At 41.9% G+C, this 19,578-nt stretch overlaps 1 protein-coding gene and 2 long non-coding RNA genes across 5 annotated transcripts in view; 2 read left to right on the top strand and 1 right to left on the bottom strand.

Annotated features, from left to right (window-relative positions):
* Positions 1 to 1,045: 1,045 nt before the first annotated feature.
* On the bottom strand, positions 1,046 to 10,833 carry LOC118166085. The gene is made up of 4 exons (XR_004750340.1): positions 10,819 to 10,833; positions 7,715 to 8,836; positions 6,627 to 6,693; positions 1,046 to 4,287 (listed from the first exon to the last, which is right to left on the bottom strand). It is a non-coding gene; the product is annotated as an uncharacterized LOC118166085 (long non-coding RNA).
* On the top strand, positions 5,540 to 7,925 carry LOC118166086. Its single transcript, XR_004750341.1, has 2 exons — positions 5,540 to 6,704; positions 7,646 to 7,925. It is a non-coding gene; the product is annotated as an uncharacterized LOC118166086 (long non-coding RNA).
* Positions 9,035 to 19,578, top strand: part of RPS6KA6 (ribosomal protein S6 kinase A6) — a 41,677-nt gene continuing 31,133 nt past the window's right edge. Inside the window, exons 1-2 of one of the 3 annotated variants that reach the window (XM_035324694.1) lie at positions 9,035 to 9,389; positions 17,488 to 17,547. In XM_035324694.1, coding sequence (XP_035180585.1) covers positions 17,503 to 17,547 — 45 coding nt within the window. In that variant the 5' untranslated portion in view covers positions 9,035 to 9,389; positions 17,488 to 17,502. Of the gene's footprint in view, positions 9,409 to 17,294; positions 17,369 to 17,487; positions 17,548 to 19,578 lie in introns of those variants that run through there. The other 2 variants (XM_035324691.1, XM_035324692.1) reach the window with 2 other exon arrangements.

The following is a 19,578-nucleotide window of genomic DNA, read 5'->3' as shown; positions in this document are numbered from 1 at the left end:
CTCCTCTTTCTAAGAGTCCTGCTCCATTGCCTTTGCTGCCCTTCCAAAGTTGGTGCTATGTTCTGTGGGTCGCAGGAAAAAATACCAGCAGCTCTTCTTTTATTAGATAAATGTTGATGCTCAAAATTACAAGTTTGAAAGCCCAGCATTTAATAAAAGTCAAATTTTATTTCCCCAGCTATGAAATACACTTGTGTTTCTAAACTCTGGGGTTTTAAGCATCTATCCATTTACGAGATGGTGTCAGGATCGGCCAAGCTACCCATGTAGCTCAAAAGAGGGAAAGGTGCAAAACCAGCCCCAGAGCACTTCCCTGAGTGCAGCAGAGAGACTTAAGCTGGGGGGGTTATTGTTGCAGGAAGGTAATGTAATCACATATTGCCTGCACTGCTAGAAGAGGAGCAAGCCTGTTTACGAAGTTACTGAAACTTAAAGAGAAATAACATTGCCAGATCCTTGCTACAGAATTTAATTTTGACACAGCCTTTGCCTTTTTCCCTTTCCCTTTAAGACTGTCTGGGTAACAGCAGTGCTTCAGCTGCAAGGCTCTACATCCAGCTCCTTTCTGCTGTTTTTTTTTTAGCCTTGTCATATCAGCTACAGGGCTTCATTCTAATTTGCTTATTCTCATTGAAGCACCACTAGCTGGTGAAATGCTGTGAACCTAAAGCAGGCCGGAGCTGATCTTTTGTAGCTTCATTAGGATTTTCAGGGTACCTCCTAGCATTATTCTTCCTGTTAATAGAAAGTTATTTATTGTTTTCTCTGTAGTGACCTGCTGATGTTCTGCTTTGTTGGGTAATAGCCATTCTTTAAAAGTCTGACCTCATTCTATTAGATGCTTCCTTTGTTAAGTGCTCCCATTTCTCACTGAAGCCAATACACAACGCTTACTAAAAAAAAAAAAAAAAAAAAAAAAAAAAAAAAAAAAAAAAAAAAAAAAGAAGCAGCCCTCCCATTAAAGCCAATGAAAATCTGCCTCTCAGACGGTTTGGACTGTATTTTTTCCTTATCGTTAAGAAGTGTGTTTGTCTGTCATTTTTTACTGCTTTCATCTGTTCTGCCATGGCTACTGATCGATGCCTGTGACAGCTCATCATTAAAAGGAGAAGCAGCTCTTTCAGTGTCAAAGTCAACTCGTTGAAAACTCTCTGTAATCTCTTGTCCTCATAGATTTATGGCTAATGAGAAAATATTACAAAGAACTGGAAACAGTCACAAGTAATGTTCTTTTGTAACTTGGCATTCAGCTGCCCTATGACCGCTGTCTTTTATTAAAGCAGTAGAAGAAACAAGATAATGAAATGAACGGTGAAGCCTTTTGTGGCATTTCCCTGTACGAAATCTACTGTTTAAAAATAAATTACAATTGTGATAGCTGCTTCAGATTCGTCCTGGGAAAGCTCAATGTGACTGGGATAAATAGTTCTGACTTTGCTGATGGTGTCCTTTATTAGATAGCATTGACAGGACCGAACAGTTAACTCTTGCAGAACAACATGTTAAATCAGAAAGACAAGGAATGAGCAGGGAGGAGTTACGGTACATAGAAATTCTGTATTTAATACGTGGATGTAACGTCAGTTTGGAATAATGCAAGTTACAGGCATGCTTCAGAGACAACCTTGCATCTTCCCTTAGTCTTTTAAACATACCACACGTGACCGCAAAGGGTTCTCAGCCTGTTACCCAAGCCAAGATAGTTTCAAGCAAGTTCTGTTCACTTACCTGCTCATCTGCATATAATACTGTTATTTGTCTAAGTGTTTCTATTCTTGTGTGTTTGGTATGTGAAAATGCAGTGAAGCCATTATGCAGGAAAAGAAAAGTAGTTGAGATGATTATTCTGTTATCAGTCATGACTAAGATGAAGAGAGATATACTAGCAAGACATTGTTCCTAAAATAGCTATCTTGCAAACAAGAAATGTCAGTCAAATGAGGTTTAAATTAAATTCCTGATAGCAATTACTTAGAGAATGATCATGTTCCCATTGAAATTATTATGAAAATTTTCACCATTTTTAATGGAAAAATAATTTGGGCTTCAGATACTGGTTCTGAAACATTTCAGAATGGTCTCAGCTTTTCCCATATGCTTATAACCTGCTAAATCCAAAGTCATTCTGCATAATAGGTACTTGGCTGAACTGTGGCTGTAAGAAAGACTGCACAGGATTGTATGAAAATGAATTAAATTGAGAAATCGGCACCTGAATGAAGTATTGAATAGCCACAAACAAGTGACCTCACTAGGAGGAAAACTGATGAAGTGAAGAAATGTGATGTGTGTTCCAAATAAAGAACTGATGAGTCAAGTCATGCCCTAATTGGAACAGAAGCAAAGTCAAGATGGCTTGGAAATAACCTTGATAACAGCAGAGAAAAAATAGCTATCAATCCGAGTCATGGTGACCCACAGAAACTCAGAGAATATCAGTGGGTTGGGAAGGCATGGTGATTTCTCTTCCTCCAGGAGTGGGGATTCTGAAAGTACTGCTGTTACAGCAATTATCTGAAGGCATAAACTAATATGGCAGAAGTGGTATTCAGCAACCTACTCTGTATTCCCAGTAATACATCTATTACTCATGCAGTCAAGTCCTTTTGTTCCACAATAAGGAGAAAACATTTTCTAAATATAATACATTAAATCAGTATCTTTATGCTGCAAGACACAAACAGCTACCGCTGAATGATTGCTGACAGATACTAAGTCCCTATTTAATCTTCCAGGTTGAGACATTCTTCTAAGCATGGCTCAGTAGGAAGTTAATTATAATCTTCCAAAACTGGAAGATTTTTCACCTGAGATGATTAGGATACTAGTTTGAGGCATGATATGTGGGCTCCTAGCTAAAGTTAGGGACTGGCAACAGCTTTGGCTCTGTATCATTTCAAAAGTAACACCCCTGCTGTCACAAAAACTTCCCTGGAGACTGAGATCACGATGATTTTAGATGCAATCAATTCCTTAAGTATTCATCATTGTTGATACATTTGCATGTTGGAACATCATGATGGTTTGTTCTGTGCTCTGAGGCAAAATTCACAGCAAATTCAAGCCAGATTTCTCTGATTTCATTTCAGTTTCAAGGATTAAACAGGTCTGAAGAAAAATAATGAAGTAAATTTTGGAAAATGCAAAAGTATGTGAGATTCAGTTAAAAAAAAAAAAAGAAGAAGAAGGATCAGTTGCTTATGGTAAATTTGCTATTTCTTGGTGTGTTCAGACTGCTGTAACTGATTGCAGTATATAATTACTTTTTTGGCCTGTGTTTGGCTCAGCTCTGCAGAGGTGTTTATATGAGAAATACAGTTGCTTTGGTTTTCTTCTGTAGCTTTTGGAAAGAGAACTGGACTACCAAAGAAGTTCTTGTTTGATGAGCACTTACAATCAGGTTTGATAAAGCTGGACCTTTGGGTTTTCCACTGCAATCTTTAGGTGGAGGCTGGAGTACTTCTGTGGTTTGCTGCTGTGCTTTTCCAAGCTCAGATTCCAAAACTGTACACAAAGCCTCGGTCTCCCTTCTCTGCAATGGCCCTTGTGGATGCAAAACAAACTCCCTCCTTACCAGATCGCTGCTTGTCTATCCAGTCCTCGTGGTAAGCCTGTAATTTGCTTTGAGTCACCTGTCATTCCCCAAAAGGACTTTGATAGCTAATTACTGACCTTTCCCTTTGTAATTCATGCACACTATTGGTAACTATTTAGTATTTACTTCCATATTGCTAGTGAAAATGTGTAAAGAGAAACTGTAATTTCCCTTTGTTCACGACTGACTAAACAGCCCAGGAATCTCAGCCTGGGAAACAAAGAGGATGACAGGATGGTGCAGGTGGGAAATACACCACACATACAGTCACAACCGATGTGGAAAGGGTGCTTAATCATGCAGCTGGGGAACATTGGATAAAACTAAGGGGTAGGCTAAAAGTGAGCTTTTGAACTAAGGTATAGTTGTGGAACTTGTGAGATATTATCTCTGCTAAAAATGTAGAGATTCAGGAGGGTTTGGGCAGATTCATGGAAGAAATATCTATCAAGACTATTCAGTACAAGACAGCACCCTGGGCTCAGGAAACCTGAATGGCTGGAGGCTGAAAACAAATTCTGGAAAAGTATCATTAGGTACTGCTTGCCCTGTTTGTATTTTCTGTCTGGCATCCACATTCTTGGCCAGAGACAGGACACTGGGTCTTTAATTTCACTGTAAATAGCTTTTGGTTTGACAGTATACAACTTCTGAGATGTGTAAGTTGGCTGGTCTGGAGCATTCACCCAGTTCTGCAAAAATATTACGTTGTAGGATATTTGAATTCAAAATGCATTTTGAAATGAAGAACAAGTCCAAAGTGTTAAGTGAAAAGAAATAATAATTATGAGATAAGCATAAAAATATCTAGCAGGAGTTTCGCTCACTGTGCCTATATATTTTTTACTCCCTTTTCTTGATGCAACGTGATCAACAGAGATTAAATTCATTATGTTTTCTGCTTGTCTGAGATCTTTCTTTAGCTCATTTTGGATGAAAGTGGCAAAACTTGTTGCTAAATTTCTCCTGTGGGGCTAGCTGGCTACTATTCTATAATAGCCTGAGAAAAGCGTGATGCTTTGATGGTGAGAGTGAAATATCAAGTATCAAGGATCTTTCTCAAGGCATTGAACTATGAGCATCGTCTCTTAAATTGGTCTGCTTTTTTTATCCGTAAACAAGCTTTTTAAAAACTTGCTACAAAAGTACAAAAGATGTAGATGGAAAAATATAATCATAATACTGAAGCAGGAATTCAGTAAGGGCCTCTTCACTTGTTCTTCATATAATCATAAATGAATATAAAAGCGTTTCTTGCTGTTTCTTCACATAATTGACCTCTCTTGCCTTAGTAGGATGGGGCATACTACATAATGAACTGTTTAACCACATGAAACTGTTTATATTTTATACCACAGTTCTCTAAAATGAGTTTGTCTTTATTCACATTTTTTAAATATCAGTATATACAGGATGGGATACAGCCTCTCACATCGCTATTTCGTGTTAAGACTAACTCAATATTGATTGAAGATTTTCTCCGGATGCTCTTCCTTAACTTAATCCAAATACATAAAAATGTTTAGTATTTTTATATTAGTTTCTAAAACTGTGAAAATCTTGATGTAATATTTGCCTTGTTAAGGCCAGATCGATTTATGCTGTGTGTGAAGTATCTCCACAGCTTACTAGCTACAGCTGTGACCCTGGACTGAGACTGAAAACACTGCGCTGCCTTACATCAGTGTGAGAGCCCACCCACCAGACCGCCTGACCATTGTGCACATCAGTTCCTGTTCTGGAACAGCTCTGGTGTAGACACAAGCACACAACTAAACATTATCTGTGCATCAGGACAGTTCTTTTTCCTTCTTGAATGAGAACAAGTCATGCTAATAGAGGAGTGCTTTGTACCCACGTAAATTCAGCCACACAATAGGAAAGAGTTGTACTGCTCAGACAGTGCAAGTGTTGTTGAATTGTATCGTACAAAAGATTAAAGGTGAAATAATTCAGAATTTAAATAAACTTTCCCTAAGAAATTAACTGTATCCTCCCCTAGACCACCTCCACAATTGATACTTAGAGTTCACATCCTGCCTTGAACGGAATCTACAGAAACTAAATTTGCATTTGTTCCCTTTCAGGGGCTTTACCATTGTAGTAAATTCAAAATAAATCTTCAGTCTTGACTTGGGCGGTTTGCTCAAACTTTTCTTTTTATGTAGTTTCCTTCCCAAGATCTTGCTGAACGAGATACTCTTCACATATTCTTACATTCACACTGCTTTTTCTGCTTTGCTTTCCAGGGTGGAGCTGCACTGTACTTGCCATGGTTAGCATGGTTCAGATTCCAGTATCATTAACTGGCGGGAGAAGGGGAACAGAAGAAACTGTCCTGATCATAGTATTCTTACTTTTCCTTTGTTGGAAAACTTGCTGGATGAATGAACACAAAGGTTGTGGAATCCTTCTGAAATAATCCTGTTTAGGGACAAGGTTGACACAGATTGACAGAAAACTTAAGAGGGAGTACAGCTCTAGAATACGCTTCTCTGAGAAGGCATATTCCTAGTACTGCTAGGAATCATCTGCAGAAAATTTGCAGGATATTTTTATCTCATAAATAATCTGTTCTTCATATTTTCAAGTGTATGATTGATACTTTCAGAGAAAATGAGCAAGCTACGCATGGATGCTGTGAGCTGGCCACAGTTGTGAGCTCTACAAAAAGGAAAACTGAATGATTAGAGTTCGTGTTACTGACACTGAACAGGCTGAATTTTGGCTGCAGATCCTGTTTATTATTATTATAATCCCTTTCCTACTAGAGTAGGTAAAAGAGTATTCTCAGCAACTTTGCCTTGTCATAGAATTAATTTTAAAATCAATAAATACTTAGAAACTGGTTGTTTTGAAACCTTCATCTAATAAATGTACCTGGCAGAGGAAAAAGAGGTTATAATGTCATGCTGATCATAGAACAACATGCTGTGGAACATGAGTAGAACTTGCTAAACAAATTAAGCTTCTGGAATGCAAAAAATATTCAGGTGAAAACTGCGCACCAAATGAGATCTGATATCCTCACCTGAAAATTGCTCATCGAAGGAGATCTGATATCCATACAGTCATGGACACGGGTGAGATGAGATACTCTGAAAAACAGGTATAAAAAAACATTTATATATATATTTAAATATTTGTTTGAAACCCAAGAGACAAGACCTTGGGCTTCCTAACTTAAAGACTTGCTATTATATATTTGATGTTTTCTTTCTCTATAAAAGCCCATTTCTTTTTGGATCTTGCCAAGTTTTGAATTTCAGTGACATATTGTTGCCTTTTTTTTAATGAATATCTTTTGTTTCTTTGGTTGTGAAACCTAGAGTAAAAGAAATTCTGCAACTACTTTTCTGAATCAGCCATTATTATATCTATGTGTATCACAATTTCACTCTTGTAATCTTTGACAAGAAACGAGTAACAATGCCAACTTCTTCAGTCATGGCTTTACTTTGAACTTCTCAACTATTATAGTGTTAGGACTTTGGGGATGCAGGGCCATTGTTTATATCCTCTTGGTGTTTGAGACAATAACGCTCAGTAGCATTAAAAAAAGTCAGAGGCAGAGAAACATCTGCAACACAAGTTTTAAACACCAGTTCTTGCTGAGCACTCAAGCACTTTCAGAAAGTCACTTCTCAGTTGATTTCCTTTGTATTTAAATTACGATCTGCTTCATGGCACTGCTCAAGTACATGAATATTTAATCTCACAGGGAAAAAAAAAAAAAAACAAACAAACAAAAAAAAAACTTTGCCCTTTTGGCTACTTGTGTGCGCACACCAGTAACACTAAGGAGCAGAGGCACTGGGGTAGGTGGCAGTGTGTGAACCAAAGGCTCAGGAAGCTGGGGCTTGTCACCTGCTCTCCCGATGCGTGATTGCTCTAAGAGCTCCGGGTACACAATATCCTACTACAACAAAAATAATGTTTACAAGTGACCTATCCTAAATAGTTCTGTATTTAGAATGTAAATTCTCTCTCAACATTAAGAAGCGGTAACTTTGGTCCTACATTTTCTCGTATAATTTTTATTTTCTGAAGGAGAACATTCCTAGTACACATTCCCCATTTCAGTCCAAAGCATTTGTCTTCCACGGTCGAGTTACAGACCTTTAAAAATAGGTTTGCAATGGAAATGCTGACATGCCAGCTGGCTGTTGATGCAATGACACATTCACAATAGGCAACCCTTCAGCAGGCTTGGCGGCAGGGGACTGTAACGGTCAGCTTTGTGAAACAGGTTGATCGAATTTAACCAAGGATGGCAGCAGCAAGGCATCTTATACCTGTTTGTTCGACGATTGACTTCTGAGTTAAAAAATCAGCAAGGGGAAAGCATTCTGAACTATGGAGCGTACCATTTTGCTCCCTTGGTCATGCTGATTTCATCAAAATTATTTGGCAATTTAGAACAGTTTGAGACTTCCTTTTCTAGCTTTATCTAAATGGCAAGGCTCACTGAGAGTTCGTGTGGGGCTTAAATAAATACTCGGTGTCAATGAGGCAGTTTTCTGTCCTTAAAATTATGGATTTTTGGTAGTACCGTCTAATGTTTTCCAGCTCCTAGCATCAAACAGTGCTGGGAAAACATTATTTTTTCATCCCTGGCCTTTTATTTCTCCCTCAGGTTTGGAAATACCATGGTGTTTCTCTCGAAGCCCGTGCCTGGAAACAAAGGCGGCCGCCCACTCGCGGGCGTTTGTAACCAGGGGGAGGCGGCGCGGCTCGCCCGGGCCCGGCTCGTCCTGCCGCTCGGCTCACCGCTTCGCAGCCGCCTCCCCTTCGTATCCTGCCACCTCCGAGTTGAACAAAAAAAAAAAAAAGTAAAAAATAGACGCACGAAAAAACTTTTCTCCCTCAGTCCCCTCACCGGTACGAGTGCCCGCATCCCGGCAGCCCCAGGAGGCTCTGCCGTCGGTCGTGACAGGAATTCACGGCACCCCGGGTCGTGTGGGCGGGCTGAGGGGACGGCGGTTCCCTCAGCCGGGGGCAGCCTCGCTGGGTTGAGGCGACGGCACCTCTGCGCTTATTTATTTATTTAGTTAGTTATTTTTAAATGCCCTCCTGCTCTCCGAGGCTTTCACTCCTTCTCCCCCAACTTCACACAGATCCTCAGGTGCTGTCCGCCCCCACCATGAGGGGACGGCGGCTCCCTCAGCCGGAGGCAGCCTCTCTGGGTTGAGGCGGCGGCACCTCTGTGCTTATTTATTGGTTTATTTATTAAAGGCCCTCCTGCCGCTCTCCGAGGCCTCCACTCCTTCTCCCCCAACCTCACACAGACCCTCAGGTGCTGCCCGCCCCCGTGGCCGCCCCCCTCCCGGCACGTCCCCTCAGCCCGCTCCCGCTCCCCGCGCGCTGCCGTCACCGGCCCGCCGCGCCCCCTCCCCTCCCCTCCCCGTGCAGGGATTCTCCGTCCCGCCCTGACGTCACCCCCGTGCGGCGCAGGCCCTGCCCCCGGCGGCCGCCATGTTGGGGGGTGTGCGCGGGGGAGCGCAGCGCGGAGCCGCCCCCGCCGGCCGGCAGCAGCCGCAGCCGTAGCCCGAGCCCCGCCGCGTTGCGTGGGCGGCGGCAGGGGGCCCGCCGCCTCCCGGCCCCCGCGGAATGCGCAGCGGCACCGGCACCGCCACCACCAGCAGCAGCAGCAGCCCTAGCAGCGGCCGGTGGCGGCGGCGGCGGCGGCGGCTCCCCCGGTAGGGAGGCGAGCGGCGGCGCGGAGCCGGGCCATGGTGCCGTTCGCTCCGCTGGAGGACGCGGAGGAGCCGGCGCCCCGCCACAAAATGGAGCTGTACGTGAGCGGCGGCGAGGTCAGTGCGGGGCGGGGCGGCGCCGCGGGGCTCCCCGCCACAAGGGCACCTGCCCGCCGGGCACGGGGCTGGCCCCGGAGCCGGCTTCCCCCGGGGGTGCCTCCCGGGGCGCCCCCTCCTCGCCCCCCGGTCCCTCCGTTCCCGTCGGGCCGGGCCGGGCAGGGCAGGCGGCCGCGCCCCCCGCGCCGGGGCAGAGCCCGGCCCCGCGGCTTCCTCCGGCGCCCGCGTCCGACGCCACTTCCTCGCAGCCCGGCGGCGGGGGCGAAGCTCGGGAGGTGCCGGTACCGCTCGCTGCCCGGCGGGGGCAGGCAGCACCGTGGGGGGGGGCGGCCTGGGCTGCGTGGTCCCGTGGCGCAAATGCGGCCCCCGAGCTTGTGAGCCGCCTCGGCGAAGTTAGTTGAACTTGTGGAAAATCGCCTCCGTGCCGCGGGGCGCTTGGGCAGGCGGCTGGCACCGGGAGCCGACCCCTCGCTGCCCGCCGGGGGGACCGGGGCGAAGCCTCCGGGGCACCGGTCGGCGCCTGCCTCTGCCCCTAAGCCGGTGCCAAACGGGACCGGGGCGGCTGGTCGTGCTCCAGTGCCGCGTTAGCTCCGCAGGACGCGACGCTGGGGCATTGAAACTTTTCCACGGCTAAAGCGCAAACGCAGGATCGCAGAGCTGGTCGGTAGGTGTGACAAGTGAGGGGTTGCACCTCGGTGCGTTTGCACACACAAAAGATGTTATCTAAATAAAGCTGCTCCAAACTGGTTGGACTCGCTTTCTGGGATGCGGTAGGGCTTTCTTATCGGGAGTGGAGAAGGCTGTAGCAGATTCATCTCTGTGTACAAAGTGCACAAAGTTGGCCTACCTGCACTTTTGGGGATGAATGAAATAATCGCCAGCGAAGGATCTTGTTGAAGTTTACGTCTCTGATAACGTCGCTATATACACGTAAAGGAAAAATACAGTAGTTCACAATAGGAATAAATCCATGGGATTTCAAACTCTGTACTTATTTTTATTCTCTGCTGCTGTGTCTACAGAGTGCCACGTCCAAGCCCTGTAATTACTGGACATGCATTGCTACACCATGCCTGCTACACTTTAACTATTTTAATGGTCTAATACTTAGCGCAGTTCATGTACCTTAATAATACTGAAATCCTAATTACGTTAGTGAAGCCAAAGGTAAGGATTAAAAAGTCAGCAGAAGTATTAAAGCTTATTTGTTACTATTATGGTTTGTAAAAATAGCATGCTGTACTTAAGGAATGAAGCTTACTGAATGTCTGAGAATGTTTTTGACACCACTGAGCCTATTCTTCAAGAGTGTTGCGATATGGTAGGATTTAAAATACACAAAGTTAAAGTGTTGCAGTTGAAATTTAAAACTTAGTGGTTACTGCCCAGCTCAGATTTTTTTGGATGGACAAACACCCTTCTGCCAAAGCTTGTGCTACTTTCAGCCTATTGTGTTCATGCTGCTCCTGTGTACGGTCTCTGCCATAAATACTGTATTGACAGCAGGCTTGGCAGGAGGACCTGTGATAGCTCCAGCACCGCAAAGCTCAGACAGGTGGTTCTGCTGACTCTGGTGACGTCCGAGTTATCTTCAACGCCTCCGTGGGTGTTTGTGAAGAGCCGGGAGCTTGGCAATGCGTTCCTGTAGGAGCCTGGCTCTGCGGTCCTGCTCACCAAGCGAAGGCGGCGTGGGGCGATGGATGGATGTCCACAACAGCCCTGTTAGCAGCAGTTGCTCTTCAAATGGTACTTCCCTCAGGCCCCTACGGGAACTGCTTAACTAACAGTGTCTGCATATAACTGTTTCAGTTGTGCTCTGATTAAAATGAGACATCACATTTGTTATGTCCTTGTTACATTTGGCTATCAACTTCATTTATACCAAAAACAGTTCCTTCAGGTTGCCTGTGATGTTCTCGAATTGCATTAGCAAATACTATTGTTGTAACACTTAATCTAAGTGGAGCTAGGAGAGATGTAGTATTTGTTGGAATTTTACATTCAGTTGGTTTGGGGGATCTAACAAAGCTGGTTTAGTTTAGATTTTTCACTTAACATTTATAGAATTAATTATTGCTTATAATACTTAATATAACCCTGTGTTTACGATCTGGTAGGTCTAGGTGACCTTGCACTTGCAGGAGCTATGGTTGACTAAGAGATGGTCCTGTGTTTTAAAGACTAAATTATTTGCACTTACTAGAGCTTTTGTCCATTAGTTGTACCACGGGAGGAAAAATTGGCGAAACAACTCTCTCTGAGGAATCTGCTTGTTGGCTAAATTTAGAATTACATTATTAGAAATAAGTGCATTTCCAGTGAAGTAGCACTTGTGTCGACTTGATGAACTAAAAACAGTTGGCAAAGGAAGAATGCAGTCTTGAAGGTAGGAAACAAACTTTCGTGCTTGAAGGCATGAAAATAACATGAACTTCTGGAGGAAGTTTAGGATTTAATTATTTTGTGCGTTTTCATGTTGGGCTGCTTTTGAAGTGCTGAAGATTTGATTTTGAACTGTTTGCCATGAAGTTTTTTGTCTGTTCTTATGTTCCAATGACAGTGTCACTTGTGAAACAGTTCTGTGGCTGTGGGAATACTTTAAGCATACATAACAGGGTTAGTGTCCTACACTTTAAGCTTCAGATATCCAGTGAACTTCTTTCCTTTGAAATACAGGTTTAATAAGTAGTTTCATTGTCAAAAATAGATACAATAGAGGTATTGATTATAAACAAATGTAGCAGATTAATAAAATGACTGCAGTCTACAAAGAAACAGGCGAATACTTGTTAACACTTCATTGACCAAGCTAACAAAAGGCCAAAATACTCAGAAATGGGCAGAATACAGTACTTTGGGGGTTTTCTGCTCACTTAATAGAAGTGGTGTTGCATGTGTTTAAAGTAAGAACTGCACTTGCCTTAGCATGTGTATGCTGTTCACAATATTAATAGTGTGAATTGCATAAATGCAACTTCATACACATTTATTTGTTAAATAAGTACTTCAGAAACCAGTTGCTTAATTGGCTGCAAGTGACAAGGAGTGCAAGGCTGGATCAGCAGTGACTGGAAATGAAAGTATTCAGCTAGAAAACTGGGCTGAATTGAAAGCCTTCGAAAAGACATGCTCATAAGTGGAGCGTTGCTGTTGTTGTATGTAGTCTGTCCATGTCGATTTAAGTGAGTTTATCTTTGATTTGGGCCTATCCTTTCAAGCATGTTATGATCCTGGTCTGTCAAAGGCCACTGAATTTTGTCAGTGTTGGGAGTTGCATAACTCCTTTGTGAGTAATTACTGGCAGTGACGTGGATGACTCAGCTACCTAGTTCTGTGCATCTCTGAAAATTTCCACAATTAGGCAGTGTTATGCTAAGAAAAAAAACAAGTAATAGTTGCACAAAACGTGAGAGTTGAGTGCCCTCTTCCATTGCAGCCATGTCCACTTTTTATGAAGACTTACAAGAACAAGATGCCTTCAAAAGGGGGTTGAGATGGGGGGAGTAACACATAAATACTCTTAGGTGGAAAACAATGGATGTCTTTATGCACTGGAAAGTGCTGTAATAGAAGAAGTGTTTTGATATATCACTTTTGAAGATAGCTGTGGAGTTCTGAGTCTCTGGAAGAGCCAGGGCTCTGCTGAGGTGGCTCACCTCGCTTCCTGCAAGACTGCTTTGGAGAAACTGCCCAGTAACTCTAGAATAGGAGAAACGTGTGATTTCTTACCTCCTGATGTACAGAAGTTCAATGTGTATGTGGATGTAGTTCTTTATTACATTAGGAATAAGATGAAGTACGTTGTTTTCATCAGTTTTCAGTCTTATCTGCCACAAAAGATGACTCTGAGGCTGTTTTATGTACTTTTGTTGCGGAGCTTCACGCCTCTCCCTGTCAGGCAGCAGCGCGGGGAGCTCTGGTCCTCGCAGATCCCGGTGTTCACAGCCACGTCTGTGGCTCGTCTGTAACCAATGGGAGACGTGTGGCTCTCCATCTGATAATGGAAAGGATCAAAATGTTCTCTTAATCACTAATTACGTGCTACTGAAGGTCTGTTAGGCTCTTTGAATGTATATTTTCTTTGCCACAGGAAAACAAGTTCGTAACTTTCCCTAGAAATTGATTAAAGCCTTAGGATCTCTTCCTAAAGGTGGATGTCTCCATCTCTCTCTTCTATCTGATCCATTTAAAGTAGATGTGAGGGAATTTCCCAGCCTGGTCTGGTGAGAGGAGCTGAGCCTAGCAGTGGGTCTGAGCAGCGAGGGGCTGGGCAGGAGGTCCGGGGGTTCCCTGGCGCTGTGCACCTCCTGGGGCCTGGAGCTGACACCGAGACTTGTAGGCATTGTTTTAAAATAAAATCTCTGCCTGTTGAGGTGCACACAGAAAACCAAAGTTTCTTAGTCCAGTCTCAGGAAACATGACTCAGTAGGCCAAGGTGTTGTTAATTAAATTAATGATGCAAACTCTACAGATGTAATTCAAAATAAATGAGGAACAAATGTGGGCATCTTAACACTTCTTTTTTTTCCCCAAAAGTTGTTTTTTCAAAGCCTTTGGAATAAGGGGCTTCTAATGTAAGCTTATGGTCTTAACATTTGAAACAGGTTTTTGGAGAAATACTCCTGTAAATAGGAAGCAAACTGGTTTGTCTTGTGCTCGCTTGGGAGAACCGAGAGGTGTTGGTCTGGCTGTAGCTGCGGTATCAGCAAGATAGGGGCAGTGAAGGAGGAACCTGGGAGGTGCAGAAACTGCTGTTGATCCATACGTAAAACGGTACCCTTCTGAAGCCAGGCTAGGTTATACGTGATGAATAACACATTTTTACTTCTGTTAATATTAATATAAAATTCCTGGTTCTGCTTTCTTCCTTATTTTTACCTCTGTTTGAACGCTGAAATGAAGATATTTAAAAACAGGACAGAGTGAACCCACTTCATTTTCTCCATTGTTTTTCATTATAGTGAGGCACGTTTACTGACCATTACTTCTTTTGGTCAAAGCTATGGACCCATCAAACCATAATACATTTACTGTGTAAGCAGCTAAAACATCTTCAACATGTAAAGAAATACCTATACTTACATGGTTCTAATCTTTGGTCATTCTGGGATTCCTCTGTTCTGCTGTAATTATCTGAGGAAAAGCATGCGTAATAGTAGTTAAGCCTTTCACTAGCCCACGGAAGCTGTTTAGATATTCTCCCAAGGTAATATGGTATAGGCCCAGCTAGTCATGGGACCCATTGCAGCTATTTAAATTAGAAGGCAGATTGCACCGCGGTACCTCAGAGAGAGCTTGGCATTGCAGGAGTGGGTCTTTTAGCCTGCACCTCTGGAAAAGTAAGTTTCTTACATGCCAGGTTGTCTGATCTCAACTTTGTTCTCATCTTTTTTTTCCTGTTTTCTGTTAATTTTTATACCGATTGTGGAATATATAGTGTGGAATATTCACTTGAATTTGAAAATTATTTGGAAAGCATTGACACTGTCCGCCTCAATGTCTGAGTTTAGTTTGTGTCTTAATGAAAGTTAATATTGAAAATGTTCAGTTAATTATAAAAGTTTAGTTCAGAAGTACTGAACAGCAAAATGATTCCAGGATGAAATTCTCCTTCAGAATAATGGTACTTGATTCCTTTCACCTGTTATCTATAGACAGGTGTCTTCTAATTCTCAGTCATAAATTCACTTTCTGGATTCGTGGATATTCAGTAAGTAATGACTTATAAAGAACAGAACTATTTTAATTTTTCTATGTTTGTGTATAAATATTCATAATTAAATCACTAAAGGAGGCCCTAGTTGGCTGCAGAAACAGAAATTTGTACTTTTTCCCATAAAGCTGGTGATTGAGGGATTTTTTTTTTTTGATGGTATGGGAGAGGGAGTGGAAACTTCTAGTTAGTGAAACTTGGCCAGTGTAACAGGGCAGAAGAGTAATGATTTGCTTTTTGTCATTGATTCATTTTAACTGAATACTTAACATTTTTCTATTTTTATTTTTTAAAACTACTAGCCTTTGGGTTGTGATCTTACAGGTGCGTTATTTTTTAAACAAACCTGGTGACCAGGGTTTGCAAACAAATAAGCCAGAAGTGTAACCGTCTGTGTCTGTCAGGCAATAAAAGTAGATTTATGTGCTTGAGCATAAAATTATTTGGACTAAAAACTGGCAGACATCCCAGTTCTTGTAATTGTAGAGAGACTGGACAGGAAAAAAACAAGCAACGAGGGGGAAAAGTGTATGACAGGAAATTGTTAATTAAGATGACATTTGATTACCTGCCATAAGTATCCCATAACTTAGTATATTTGATTTGCCAGAAAGCTGGAAGTATGCTTGCATGGCGTGCTCAGAAACTGCAGAAATCAGATAGCACGCTGATATTTTTTTGTTCAAAAACTGATTCAAGCCATGATAGTGTTCTTTATCTGATTGTCTGGAGTTGAGCTGGTTTTGGTGTATCTGCAGTTCTTTTGGCTAGTGATGTTGGCTCCAGAGCTTAAATTTATGTAACTAAACTTTGAAAATGTTGAATGTTGAAATGTTTAAAGAAAGAAAAGGCTAAATGTACAATAAATTAATTTCAAGTTTAAGTCCATGAGTGAAGAATTGCGTCTTATTTCTGAGCACCGACAGGGGAAACCCTTTTCCTTAGTAGTTTTTGGACAGCTTTGGTGGGCTTCACATTGGTTCACGCTTGAAAGTAATCTTACAAAGTTGTGAAAAGAGATCGGGCGGCAGTGAATCACTTGAAATGAGGCTGGAGTTCATATCTGGTCTGAACTTTGGCAACAAGCCTTGATGTATTCAGTTAATTCATTCAATACAAAGTATAGTGGGCATCCCTCCCCTCCCCACATATCTAACTTGGAAAAAAAAATGCAGAAAAAGAAATAAGTTGTGCAGCAAAAGTAGTGCATTGGCTTCTGTAGTGTATGTGAGGTTTCTGAATCCAGGGTAATAGGTTAGTGAATTTTGGCCTTGAGGGATTAAGGTGGCAATGCATGATGCGTATGCATGACAAACAAGTGCTAAATATGCCAGCTCTTGTTGAGATAGATGGGTCTTCTGCTACGTGCTCATCCAGACTTGCAGTTAATGTGAACAGTGTGTGTGCTGACTGCGGTTAAAATAAATAGAAACTGAGAGAAGAGTGAAAGTAACCGAAGCATCATACTACTTCCTCTGGTTACTTTCGTCAGTGATGAGGATGTAGTCCAAAAATAAGCGCTAGCATCTTGATACCGGAGTTGGAGAGCTATGTTAGGAAAATCATTCATTTAGGATTTAGCTCTTAAATGCTGTGCTTGAAATCAAGAGTCCTTCTAGAAGAGGCAGTGCAAGCAGTTGAGGGTTTGCTTAGATGACGCAACCACGATGGCATAAACCTGTCCCTGCAGCCCTACCAGTTTGTCAGGTTTTCCTTCCTTAAATAGGGGCATGGTCTGTACGGCATTTCGAAAGTTTTTGTAATACCGGTAACCGTACCGTATTTCGGTGTCTTAGGCATGTATTTTAGGTAAATTGAGAAGTACGAGGAAAAAAAAGTCATCGCCTAGTTTAAGAACTTGCTTGCTTTAACTTCTGTTTTCAGAGAAAATGTAGTTGTGAGTTTCCGTATCTTATTTAGTATGTTCTTGTGTGGGATCTGTGCCACGTGAAGGTAGTGATGCTGAGTAATTAACATATAAACAAATTAGTAATTATCACTAGCAAAATCCGTAATTGCCTTCACCCACTTTATCAGGTATTTCCAGTTTATAATTAATGTTTTGCATGTTGGGACATAGCATGCCCTTTGTGATTCTTGTTTTTTTTAGTTGTTAAACAGCATTGAATTGTTTGTTACTTAAGGAGAGATTGAACATCATCTATAAATCAAACTCTTACTGTGACTGAGGGGTTGGTATCTCCTTTCTACTGTTGGATGAAGTGGGGTGTATTGTGGTATTCCCATGTAAGAGTGTGCTACTTATTTGCTCCAATGTAAATTGGTTGAATGATGAACTCTGCTTTTTCAAAATTATTTGGTCTTAATGTTTTGTCTAATGCGTTTTCCATCTTTCCCCTCTTCAGCTAAATGGCCTTAAAATGGCAGATGAACCTATGGAAGAAGGTGAACCATATTCCTACCATGTAAGTCTCTTTGATAAACGTTCAGTTCAGACAGTCATTAGCCTTACTTCCTTCTGAAGAAAAAAATAGGCATTGCCTGCTATTTAAGTTTTGAACCTGTCATTTTATTTGACCAAATCTGAAGAGGCTCTGTCTCAAAGATGTCTTTGAAAAATGGCATCTGGGTAGGGGCCTGAAGTGGATTGTTTGGGAAAGTTTGCAGCACGAGGCAGTGCTTTAAGAACAGATTCTCTGTGCGGGAGAGAGCATTTACAGATCTCTCTAGCTCAGTTCAACTTCAAACCTCTTATATTTTGTGTGCTTAATGTTTCTCTTTCTACAAAAGTAGAGGTGATAGAGTATTTCTTGTAATATAGTTACTTATATGCATCTAGAAGATACTTAATACCTGTCCAGTGCCTTGGTAACTTGCGTTTTTAGGAGATGCTGAAGATCAGTGTTCTGTTTGGTGGCTAAACCTTGGAATAAACTAAAGGCTAACTTTATGTGGTGAAATGCCTGACTTTGGTAAAACTGGCCATCATTTTTCAGCGCACACCTCTGTATTTTTCAACAGGATCTTGGAAGAGGGTATCAAGTAGATCTTATACACTGCTTTGTATTGAAATAATAACTTCTTAATTAAGTGATTTGGAGAATAAACTCTTGGGGATAGAAACACGTGATGCTTGTCTGTTTCCTGGTGTGGAGTAAGTAAATAAACCTTCAGCCTGGTCATCCTCTTCCAGGTAGCAAATAAAGATGAGCAATGGATTGTGCCTTGGTCTTTCACTGTACCCAAACCAGAAGGATGTTGCTGAGCTTGTTTGTTGGGTGCTTACCAACATACCAGTCAAGCTGTAACTAAGTTAGATGGCAAAAAGCCATAACTGATTGTGGTGTTTCTTTCAGTGCTTTGCCTTCTGTTTAACCTGCTGGGAAGAGTTACCTCATTTGCAAGGTGGATTACTGAGAGCTGGTACCCGAACCCTGCAGTAGATTTGCTGCTCAAGAGCAGAACATAAAATCAGATAACCAAATTTGCAGTTCATGGAGGCCAAACTAGAAAGGAAAATGAAACTGGCTTATATATCCATGCAACTCTTTACCAGCTCATTCACTGCTGATGATGCAGAGATCTTTTTTATACTTCAGCCATACCAATTTCTAGAGCTTTAATGATAGTTAAGTAGCTGAAATTATATAGACATCTTTTGTAAAGGCAAAGCTACTTATAAAATTAACTCATTTAATGCATCTCAAGTTATTCTTTATTTGCATGGAAAACATTTTTCTTCTCAGTCACATTTAGAAATACTGTCTCCGCAGCAACCAAATGTGATGTCACAGGCTAATGACTCAAGGTGGGTGATAAATAGAAGAACAGATGAACTCTTAAACATCTTTTCTCATGCAAAGGTTCATGGTGTTAAGCAACACAAATTAGGATGTTGAGGTAAAAATGCTTCTAAATAGAGCATTTACACACTTCATAGAAAGAATGAGCAGTTAAGATTCTTCTTCCCCTTGGCATATAAGGAGAGGAACTGCTGCTTTCTGTCATCAGATGACTTGAAATGCTAGTCTTCTTACCTGCCTTAAATTCCAAGCATGGGAAGCATGTGTTACAAAAAAAAAAAAAAAAAAAAGAAATGTGCACCTTTCATGTAAATATATATATGCAGAGTCAGCAAGATGGATGGATGAAATCAAATTGGGATGTATATATGCTGTATCATTAGTGTATGTCAGCTGATTTTGTGAAGAAAGGGGGGAAATAAGTAGCTTAGAGCATGAATTGAAGAATTAACTTTGTTATCCAGCAGTGACTTGTGTTAATACCTACCTTTGCATGGGAAGCAGGCAGAACAAACAGCTCTTTTCCAGAAAGAATATGAAATAGGAGATGTAGGGGAGACTCTTGCAGTAACAGCTGCACTACAGTCAGTGAATATACAGGACGTTTCAGCTCCTTCCTTTGCTGGATGAACAAAAGGCAATTAATGCATATACAGTTAATGCAGCGTGGTCGTTGCCTGTTATTTTTCATTA

Source organism: Oxyura jamaicensis, chromosome 4 (genome assembly GCF_011077185.1).
Source record: "Oxyura jamaicensis isolate SHBP4307 breed ruddy duck chromosome 4, BPBGC_Ojam_1.0, whole genome shotgun sequence".
Lineage (NCBI taxonomy): Eukaryota > Metazoa > Chordata > Aves > Anseriformes > Anatidae > Oxyura > Oxyura jamaicensis.
Note: the sequence above shows the minus strand (reverse complement) of the source record. Positions and strands in the feature narration are given on the sequence as shown.